The sequence below is a fragment of the Nicotiana tabacum genome, chromosome 13 (genome assembly GCF_000715075.1).
Source record: "Nicotiana tabacum cultivar K326 chromosome 13, ASM71507v2, whole genome shotgun sequence".
NCBI lineage: Eukaryota > Viridiplantae > Streptophyta > Magnoliopsida > Solanales > Solanaceae > Nicotiana > Nicotiana tabacum.
The window spans coordinates 22,013,709-22,024,575 of NC_134092.1; the positions used below are offsets into that span (position 1 = coordinate 22,013,709).

General features: G+C 33.2%; 1 protein-coding gene across 1 annotated transcript; it reads right to left on the reverse strand.

Annotated features, from left to right (window-relative positions):
• Positions 1 to 9,358: 9,358 nt before the first annotated feature.
• On the reverse strand, positions 9,359 to 10,618 carry LOC107803014 (protein LIGHT-DEPENDENT SHORT HYPOCOTYLS 1-like). Its single transcript, XM_016626610.2, has 2 exons — positions 10,331 to 10,618; positions 9,359 to 9,936 (listed from the first exon to the last, which is right to left on the reverse strand). Exons 1-2 carry the CDS (start codon positions 10,558 to 10,560, stop codon positions 9,579 to 9,581), a joined length of 588 nt encoding a protein of 195 aa, XP_016482096.1. The 5' UTR covers positions 10,561 to 10,618; the 3' UTR covers positions 9,359 to 9,578.
• Between the last annotated feature and the right edge of the window lie 249 nt (positions 10,619 to 10,867).

The window sequence follows — 10,867 nt, forward strand, 5'->3', positions numbered from 1 at the left end:
GGAAAGTTCAAAGGGAAACCTACTTATCCAGATGCAATTAATTCTTGCATGTAAAACACACACGCGTCCGTGCATTCCTTTATTTTATAGCCATTTCCCATTCATGTGGGGGATTGTTGGGATTTTAAGCTTGTGTAGCTTAAAGAAGGTGAATGAGAAATGGAGAAAAAATAAAATATTTAAGTTTTCCTTGGAAAAGGGACATTGTCCCATATCGGAGGCAGAAAAGGCTTTTGATGGGTATATATATAATTGCTCTTCTTCTAGCTCTTAAAGAGTTAAGAAAAAGGCAAGCCTCGCGCCGTCGTCGTCGTCGCTCGCTCGGTTCGGCTTCGGCTTCGGCTTCGCATTCGGATTCGGATTTGGATTTGGATTTGGTCAAAGATCGATTGATTAATTAATCTTTTTGGACAAAATTTCTTTCAATTATTTATTTAATTAATTAAATAATTAACGAAAAATTTAATTCGGAATAACCCATGACCCGCGACGGTCAGGCCCGTTTTCTTTTTCGAATTATTTTAAATATATTTTTTCCGCAATATTTCAAACACCCCTTTTCCAACAGCCATGGCTGTTTCTGAAAGGTTGCAAACCTTTTTAGAAACAATGCCAGCAACTCTATAAATAGAGTTTGAATCCCAGAATCTTTCCTTACGGAATTTTCTGAGCTTCTTCTTCTTCTGCACAATATTTTCCAGTGTGTTTTACGACCATTGAGTGGTTCGCAGTTCATCAGAGTTTTTAGTGCCAATACACTGGTGAGTTAAATCGTTCTTTCCTGGGAGGATATATTCCAGCACCTCGGGTACTTGAGGAAAATAATTTCCTTAAGGACACACTGTGTATTCAGTGGGCTCGATTTATTCCTATATTGTTTTTTGTTTTCCAGAATCTATTTCGTTAAACAAGTATTACTAACTTTCTGTTTTATTTTTTTCCAGAAAGTTTAATTGTTTATTACAGCAATACAGAATATTATCAGAAAGTATTATATGAAAGAATTGTATTTGATAGATATTTATTTGAGGAAATTTTACTTGAAAAGATTTATTGAAAGAATTATATTTGAAAGAGAATTATTTGGAAGAATTATATGTGAAAGATATTTATTTGAAGTACTTGATTTAATTGGGTGTAATTGTCATTATTAATAGTTGAGCGATATTAATGGTATTCTTGTTGTCTGCTGTGCATATCACTGATTGTTTCATGTTTCTCTGTTGTTATTTGTTTCCTATTATTTTGTATATTATATTGCACATGTTATTAGACTAGTGAGTGTCTTGACTGTACCTCGTCTCTACTCCATTGAGGTTAGTCTTGATACTTACTGGGCACCGCTGTGGCGTGCTCACTCTACACTTCTGCACATTTTTGTGCAAAGCCAGGTATTGGAGATATCAGACTTGAGCAGAGTTAAAGCGCCATCGTAAAGGTTCAAGGTAGAGCTGCTTGGCCGTCGCAGTCCCTTGGAGTCTTTTCATTTCATTGTACTGTTAATTTATAATCAAACAGTATTGTATATTCGCTCATCGTGTTCGTGACTTAGTACTACCAATCTTGGGAGGTTGTATATTCATATTTATTCCGCTGTTAGTTTTGGTTACTTATTTAAAAAATATGGCTTCAGAATGTAATAGAAATCGGCTTACCTAATCTTAGAGACTAGGTGTCATCACGACGCCTGTGATGGAATTTTGGATCGTGACATTTATCTTCATGTTAGAAGAGTAAAAACTAAAAAGGTTGGTTTATAGAAGGCAAAGGACTTAAATAATGCTTAAGAAATCATGCTATCAAAACAAGATTCGTACTTTTAGAGTTCATTTGGTACAATGGTGCGATATTCCGAGATATCTTATGGGATTAGATATCCGACCTTCTATATATGATAGTTAATTCCATCATTTTAGGGGTCGTTTCGCAGGGATAAGGATAATAATCCCGTGACCGAATTTGGGATTAACTTTATCCCATGTTTGGTTTGGGGTATTGGTTAATCCTGGAACAACTTTTATACTGAAATGGTGTGATTAATTATCCCATATAAAACATGAGATAACTAATCCCATGGGATATCCCACTATTGTACCAAACGATCTCTTAGGGGTCGTTTGGTTGGAAAATAGGTTATCCCATGATCAATTATCCCGAGATTAGTTATCCTGGAATTAGTTATCCCATCCTCCCGCAGGGATAAACAAACACTATAATCCCGGAATAACTAATTCCGAGATTAGTTATACCACAATTTTATCTCAACTAAACGTGAGATACACTCTACTCAAATTTAATCTCGCGCTTAACTATCCCTCATACCAAACGAACCCTTAGTGTAAAAGTTATCTCGGATTAACTGATACCCCAAATCAAATATGAGATAAAGTTAATTCCAGGGGCGGAGCTGGTTTGTTGCCTATGGGTTCGGCAGAACCTAGTAGTACTGGTTAAAATCTTATATTTGTCTTAAAATTTTATTAAACGTATTCTAATTACATTAATTTAGAATTCACTAACTTAAAAGAATTTGAATCTCAAATTCATAAGATTCAAATCCTACCTCTACCTCTGATAAATCCTAAACTTTATCCGTGAATTATTATTTTTATCCCACGTAACAAACAACCCTCGAAGATCTAACAAAATGTAATTAGTCTATTCGTTAATCTCTAGAATAATGTTTACATCCACTTGCAATAATAAAAATAAAAAATAATAATAATAAAAAATTCAATAGTTCTTTTTTATGTTAAGAAATCATTTCTTAACTTCTTTTATAGAAAGATGTGAAGAACAAAAATTGAAGTGGTGAGGACCACATCTTTCCCCCACCAAACAATGGTCTTAATCATACAAATTTGTTTCCTCCTCAAAATCCTAGAAATTGTTTTTTATATTATAAGAATTTAAGTGTTATAGTAATTATCAGTACCCTTAATTAGCAACATACGATAAAGCCAAAGATGGCAAAATATGCGGAATTTTGTACGGACAAAAGAACCAAGACGATAAACGGTCATGAGCTCTTCCACGTGTCAACGTGACAGAAGGAGAAGCTGTTGATTTGGAGCTCGAAGACTGAGCCGACAATCAGTACATGCTGACACGTGGGTGAGTCGATAATTGTGGGGCCCACACGAGTACGTGTCATTACATTACAGCACGTTACCCCCGGCATTTACGGGATCTAACTCTGCCGACAGCAAAGCCAGGTAGTCGGAGGTCGAAAATTAATATGCATTTTACCCCAAGTTTTCACAAAAAATCATAATAAATTCATAATATAATTAATATACAAATAATATGAATATTACTACTCCGGTTTCAATTTATATGTCTTATTTCCTTTTTAGTAACTCTTTCCAAAAGAATGTCTTTAGTAACATTTTCTAAAAGAATGCACTTACTGATGGTCTACATTAAGGTGATTAAGGACATGTACGAGGGTGCTAAGATTCGGGTGAGGACTGCGGGAGGAGACACGAAACATTTTCCTGTGGAGATGGAATTGCATCAGGGATCGACTCTTAGCCCGTTTTTGTTTGCCCTAGCGTTGGATGTGCTGACACGACACATACAAGGGAGGGTGCCATGGTGTATGTTATTTGCTGATGACATAGTTCTGATTGACGAAACGTAAGAAGGTGTTAAGGCTAGGTTGAAAGTTTGGAGACAGACGCTGGAGTCCAAAGGTTTCAAGTTGAGTAGGTCAAAAACTGAATACTTGTAGTGCAAGTTCAGTGATTAGAGGCATGAAGAAGAAGTGGAAGTAAAAATTGACACTAAGTCATTTCCAAAAGAGATAGTTTCAAGTATCTTGGGTCTATAATCCAAGACAACAAAGTGATTGACGAGGATGTTACTCACCGCATTGGAGAGGGTTGGATGAGATAGAGGCTAGCTTCGGGGGTTTTATGCGATAAGAATGTGCCGCCTAGACTTAAGGGCAAATTCTACAGGGTGGTGGTTAGACCGACTATGTTGTATGGAGTTGAGTGTTGGCCGTCAAGAAGTCCCATGTCCAGAAGATGAGAGTAGCTGAAATGAGAATGTTGGGATGGATGTGTGGACATGCCAGGAAAGACAAGATTAGGAATGAAGTTATTAGGGACAAGGTAGGAGTGTCATCCGTGGAAGACAAGTTACGGGAATCGAGATTGCGATGGTTTGGGTATGTGAGGGGGAGGGACATAGATGCCCCGACCAGGAGGTATGAGAGGTTGACCATGGAGGGCCTAAGAAAGGGTAGGGGTAGACTAAAAAAGTATTAGGGAGAAGTGATTAGGCAGGACATGTCGGTGCTTCACCTAACGAGGACATGACTAGCGATAGGAAGGTGTGGAGGTCGAGGATTAAGGTGATGGGTTGACAGGTAGTTGTGAGTTTCTCCTAGGTTTACCAGTAGTGCTAGTAATATTCTTGTTGTTGGTTGAAGGATACTTTCTTCTAGTTTGTTATTATATCTGGTACTTAGCAACCACGTCCATTATTTTTGAAAATTGCTACTGAAAATTGTTGCTCCCCTATTTGATGCTACTTTTTCCCCCTTTTTCCTTATCGTATTTTGTCTCCCTCTCCTCTTTCTTTCTTCTTCTTCCTCCTCCTCTTCTTCTTCTTCTTCTTCTTCTTCTTCTTCTTCTTCTTCTTCTTCTTCTTCTTCTTCTTCTTCTTCTTCTTCTTCCCCAAACTCCACCTGTGAGATTATAGTGGGTATATTGTTATTGTTGTTGTTCCTTTTTCTTTTAAAAAAGAATGCCCGTCTCTATAGTTAGTAATTCTTTAACTCTAACTTTTCACTAGACACATTTAAGACCATAAGATATAGGGATATTTTAGTACATTATATACCTCCTTATTTACCACAAGATCTAAATGTCTTTCTTACCTTTTTAAACTATGCCACCAATAAAACTAAAACACTTAAAAGTGAAATAGAGGGAGTATATGCCATATTTTTTAGTGTGTCCAAAAAATTATCATGCCTTTTTATTTAGAAATAATTTAATTGTAAACCTTTTAATTTATCCATAATAAGATGATTTGTAGTCACAAATATTTATGGATTGTTTTAAACCATAAATTTCAAAAGTATTTGTTTTTTTCTTGAATTATTTGTCCAGTCAAAAATTATCTTAATATATGTGTCATACTTTACTTTTCAGTGTATACCAGAAAAAATATGAGTCTTCCTTAATAGAAATAATTTAATGTTAAATTTTCTATTTTACCCTTAATGAGATGATCTATAGCCACACATGTTTATGACTTGTTTTCGATAGCAAATTTTAAAATTTTACTTTCTTTCTTAAACTCCATACTCAAATATTATCACATAAATGGAGACGGATATGTGTGTGTGTGTGTCTAAAGGCAAACAACAATAACTTCTTAATTAGAGTTTATATGGCAAGATGGAATCATACAAAATTTTGGATAACAAACGTTAAAACCGTAAGAAGTACTACAAAGAATAAAGTTAAAAAACACTTGAAGAGAACTGATAAGTAAATTGTTGGTTTATTATTGAATGAGATAATGAAATGTTTGCAGTGAGCATGAAAGTCAACAACAACAACAACAACAACAACAATAATTCAGTATAATTTTATTAGTGGGGTTTAGGGAGGGTAATGTGTATCTAGACCTTACCCCTACCCTGGGGTAGAGAGGCTGTTTCCGATAGACCCTCCCTCGGCTCCCTCCCTCCAAGAACTCCCCACCTTGCTCTTGGGGTGACTCGAACTCACAACCTCTTGGTTGAAAGTGAAGAGTGCTTACCACTAGAGCAACCCACTCTTGTTACGAAAGTCATTCGTATATATTCGTGTATAGCCAATCGTGTTTAGTAGCCATTACATTTTGAGTTGTCTAACAACAGTTATTGTGTTGGTGTTTATTTGAATTTAGTAACATAAACATATTGTAATCTATCAATTCAAAGACGTAAACTTCGTGTTAATTAATTTCAGACATTATATGCAGTGGCGAATTCAGGAAATTCAACAAGGGTGTTCAAACCTTTGTCAGTGAGCTATGTAAAGGTGTTCAAAGTCTATTTTTAATCAATAACAAATAATATTTTACCTTATACGAAATATAATTTTTCGGCGAAGGATGGTAAGCACTTAGCTTCACTATGATATCACTATATAGTATCTATACTTTCCATAATGTTATCCTAAGAAAGAAGACCTTTTACTCGAAGGACAGGAACATGCAATACGAGAACCAGCAACGTGTGTAGATTTGGTTTAGACTTTTCTCTAGCTAGAGACACACAATATTAATTTTGACATGTGCAATGTTATGGATAAATCATGAAATTATATTTATGCCTAAGTATCAAAACGTACTCTAAATTATTCGAGAAAAACAGAAATCAAGAATCGCTAGAGAAAATAGAAAATAACTCATTCTATTTCCCCTACCCCCCTCTCGGGCCGACACACAGCCATTTGCACAAATTTTGTCTCCATGTAATTGAATTCTGAAACATCTGTACTAAATGTAGTGAGGTGATTCAACATATATATATATAAGTATAACCCTATACTATATATTTCATAGATAAAGAATTTAGTAATGTATATTTACTATACAAGAAATTTACCCTATTCGGAAATGAAATGTAATAGCATGTTAGTTATCATATTTATTAGGTTTTCGGTTAATGTTTATTATAGAAGTTTATCTGTAATTACTTTATAATTGTCTTGATTGTGTAAATACTATTTTGCACTGATAATGCGTAGAACTTAAAATTCTTTAATAAAATACCCCTTTTTTAATGAAGAACTAACCTAAATAGTTGTTCACCCAATCGCTTCAACTAAAAATAACTGACGGATGTATAATATAGATATAATTCATATATAGCACGTGCATAACCCCGTATAATATATGAATATATGCTAGAAAAAAAAATAGTAAATTCGGCTATTTAGGTAAAACTCTTTTTTAATGGAGTGTGTGCACATCAATAAATTAAACACCATGAACTAAACAATCTCTCCTGGACATAAAAACATAATTTATCACTAACAAGCCAATTAGCAATCCTTTAATTCAAAAGGACATTCTGATATATAGACTAAGCAAAAATTGGCCAAGTGTGAGGAGTAAAATAATGGGCATCTGGTGATATTCGTAAGCTGTCATATTCTCAAACTTTATAAGATCTCAAAGGATCTATATTAGCAATATCTTAATCCCAAATCAGCATACGTGTGTTTTGTCTTTTAGTATAATAATAGATCTAGTTTGATTATCTTATAAGTCAATACCTAACTATTGTTTTCCTTTCCATAGGCTCTTCTGTTTTCCACTTATTATCTGAAATTTGTCCTCTATAAAAGAACCAATAGGTTATGTGATGATACGTCATGCACCAAATAAAGAGGTGGTGGGGGAGCTATATCTAGGTAGGGCTGAATTAACTCTCTAAATTAACTGTCATGGATTTTAATTAGATGAATATAATTTTTTTTTCCTTAACTAGAGATCTCGAGTTTGAATCATGAGTATAAAAAAAAAAGATAGAGAATATTTACTTTTTAATGGGTTTTACGTAGCGCGAGTTTGAATTAGTCTAGGCTTTAACCGTCAGGGAATGTAATGAGATAAATATGATCTTTTCATTCTTAATTAGAGATCTCGAGTTCGAATCTTGAATATTAAAAAAGATAGGGAATAGTTACTTTTTTTTTATGGATCTTACGTATCGCGAATTTGAATTAGTGTAGACTCCAATGTAGATTCAAATACCGAATTAATAGGAAATAAAAATAAATTCTCTAAATTAAGTATGTAAGAATCTAGTTTGTTCAATAGTTTTCATACATTATCAGGCATAAAATCATGTAGTGGATAAAGAGATAAAGCTAACGGTATAGCCTATAGGGAAGTGTAAGACAATTTGTTATCTTATTATATCCATTGTTGACGCTAGATTTGTGTAATCTAAGCTCTATTGAAGCCAATCATTTTAGAATAAAATTAGAAAAAGAACTTGCATGTTTAATGCGATCTTCTCAAAAGTAATAAGATCTTTTTTCTCAAAACAATTAGAAAAAACTTGCATGTTAAGTGCCTTTTCTATATAAAAAAAAATTAAGATCTTTTCCAATAATTAACCAACAATTAGGGTGTGTGTGTAAAGCTAGGCCATTTTATTTCATATCTTCATTATTAGTTGCTACGCTAGGTTATAATTAATGATATCTAGACTGGAGGGTTTCGTTCTAAAAGAATATGCGAAACCAAGATTTGAAGTTTATGAGTGTTATTCTAATCCTTTTAAATTAATAGATACTAAATTTATAATTTGATCATATTCAATAAATTTCTTAGACAAATACATGATTTGGATCAAAACTAGTGAGTTCTACCGAAACCATAACCAAAAGGTTAGCTCTGCCTAGCTCTCTATTATTCAATTTAAACAAACAAAGTAAAATCTAAGGAAAGGATAAATTTTTATCTTCCAGATTGAATTCATGAAAAGCTTGTAAAAGAGAAAAAAAAGAGAGGAAAGAAGAGTAACTAGCATTTAATTTGGAAATCATGAGAGGGCCAAAAATTATGTAATATTATTTGTTGAAAACGCCATTATGATTTCTTCTGTTAGTAGCTGAGTTGCATTTATAACTATATCTGCTTATATTCAGCTCCTCAATGCAAAACATGTTGTTCAAATATGAACTCCTAATCTTGCCTTTGAAGAACAACGAGGTAAATGCATATTCATAATAATAAACGTGTTTAACTTCTCTGCACCGATAGCATAAATTTTTTAAGACTATTAGGTTATTTCTAATATAACTGCACTAACGATTCATAATAATTGAGATTAATAATCTAAAAAATAAGATAAATTACCGAATAAATCAAGTTAAGATACACAATACTAGCAGGGATATACATAAAATTTTTTGTAAGTAGTGTCGATATTTACATAAGAATGTAAAATAAATAACGTTAATCATCATATTTCTAAATGAGTAATAGTCTTAGTGCATTAATTTTGTTGAGTCTTAAAGTTAGATGAGATCGTTCAATTCTACTTACCACAATTTTTAACATGAGGCTCTTCAAATATTTGCCAAAAATATCTTCTAGTTCAGATTCAAACCTTGAATCTCTTAAAGCAAAACCAAGAAACTAACTAACATGCCAGACTAAAATACATGTCAAGTGATGTTATTTTATATTTGTTATTCGTTTCGACACAATATAATTATATATGCTTAGTAAAATTTTTAAAGCAAGTTAAGATACACAATACTAGATCTTTTTATATTATCGGTATATATACTTTAAATCATTTATTCCATAACAATTAAGGGGGAAAAGAGAAAAACCGCAATATGATTATCTATATCATATAATTTTATTAACCTTCAACATAATAATAAACTCCGAAGGAGAAAAAAAATAGGAAGAAGAAAGGTTAATGGTGATCATATACTAATTAAAATAAGACCACCTTATAATATATTCTAGGATGCATGCAAAATCATGTTCTAATTTCACATTTCTCCTATATATATATAATTTCTACTACACATTATAATCACTCAAATGTTACTAATACTTGTCTGTCCACATAAAGTTGCACCTGCAGCAGCCACTGCTATTTTCTGCTTATTTGTTGAGGATGATCTCTTCCTTTTCTTCTCATAGCTAATCCCTCTAGATTTTGACTGAAAATCCCTCACTTCTCGTAAAAATAGCCTCACAGCTCGAGCTCCAAATGGGTTCATTTCTGGCTTTCCACCATTTTCTTCATATGCAGCTCGAAGTCGACCAATTAATGCGTCAAGACTTCCCCAAGCTTGCCTTAAAGGGCAAGGACAAGGTGCTGGAGGATTTTGTAGCCCAAAAAATGGACAATTTTGGTTGTGGACTTTGGTCTTTCCGAACTGGTCCAGGTATCTGTTAAAACATAATTAAGTAAATAAAAAATGTAAACTTCATAAGAATGCATATGATATGAAGGAAAATAATTTTTTACAATAAGTCATGTTTTGGTGTTTTATTTGCCAGAAAATATTTTTTAACTTAATTTTACATCATCATTTCTTTAACTAACACTAGTTAAACATTAAAATCAATTTTAAAACTAAAAAATTTCATCAACACTCTACCAATTTTGCTAATATTATTATAAATCTTTCAAAAATATTTTTCTCTCTTCAACCAGGAAACTTTCTTTCAGAAGAAAAAGGTTATTCTCCGAAAATATTGTTAAAAAAATAATTGTTTTTGTACCAAACACATTCTAATAAATTTAATCTTTTAAATGATATGATCATACGAGTCAACATACCTGAGGAATTCCAGGACATGTGCACCACTGCAGTAAGGAAGTGAAAGTGGAGGGTGTTGATTTCTCAAGTACTGGCAGAAAGTGTTCCAATCTCGACGTTTCTGGTTCTCGTATCGACTTAATGGAGGAGCTGAGGAAGGAATGATGGTAGTACTGTTGGGAAGAAAGTTTGTACCTTGAATCATATTGTTACCTGAAGTGAGATTTCCTTGTGTTGTGACAAAATCCATTACAAAAATAACCCTTTTTTCAGCTACAACTGATGTTCTTTTTTCACTTTTAGGGTTTATCAGATCTTGAAGAAAAATGGGGTGTGAAGAAAAGTCAACAGAGTTAGAACAAGACCAAGACCCCCTATTTTAAGGTGAACTGAAAAGATTGATATACTTGAAATAAGGAGAAACAGCTTGTGAACTTTTATGACTTAATAGGTACAAGTCAAGGGAGGTATTTACTTCAGATATAGTTATATGGTTAGTAAGAAGAAATGGAAAGGACAATGTAGGAATTAATTGTGTGTAATAAGTGCTTAAATCT

Coding starts and splice junctions, on each gene's coding strand:
- LOC107803014 (XM_016626610.2), bottom strand. CDS start 10,560: ATGGATTTTGTCACAACACAAGGAAATCTCACTTCAGGTAACAATATG. Junction 9,937..10,330: donor CATGTCCTGGAATTCCTCAG/GTATGTTGACTC, acceptor ATGTTTTAACAG/ATACCTGGACCAGTTCGGAA.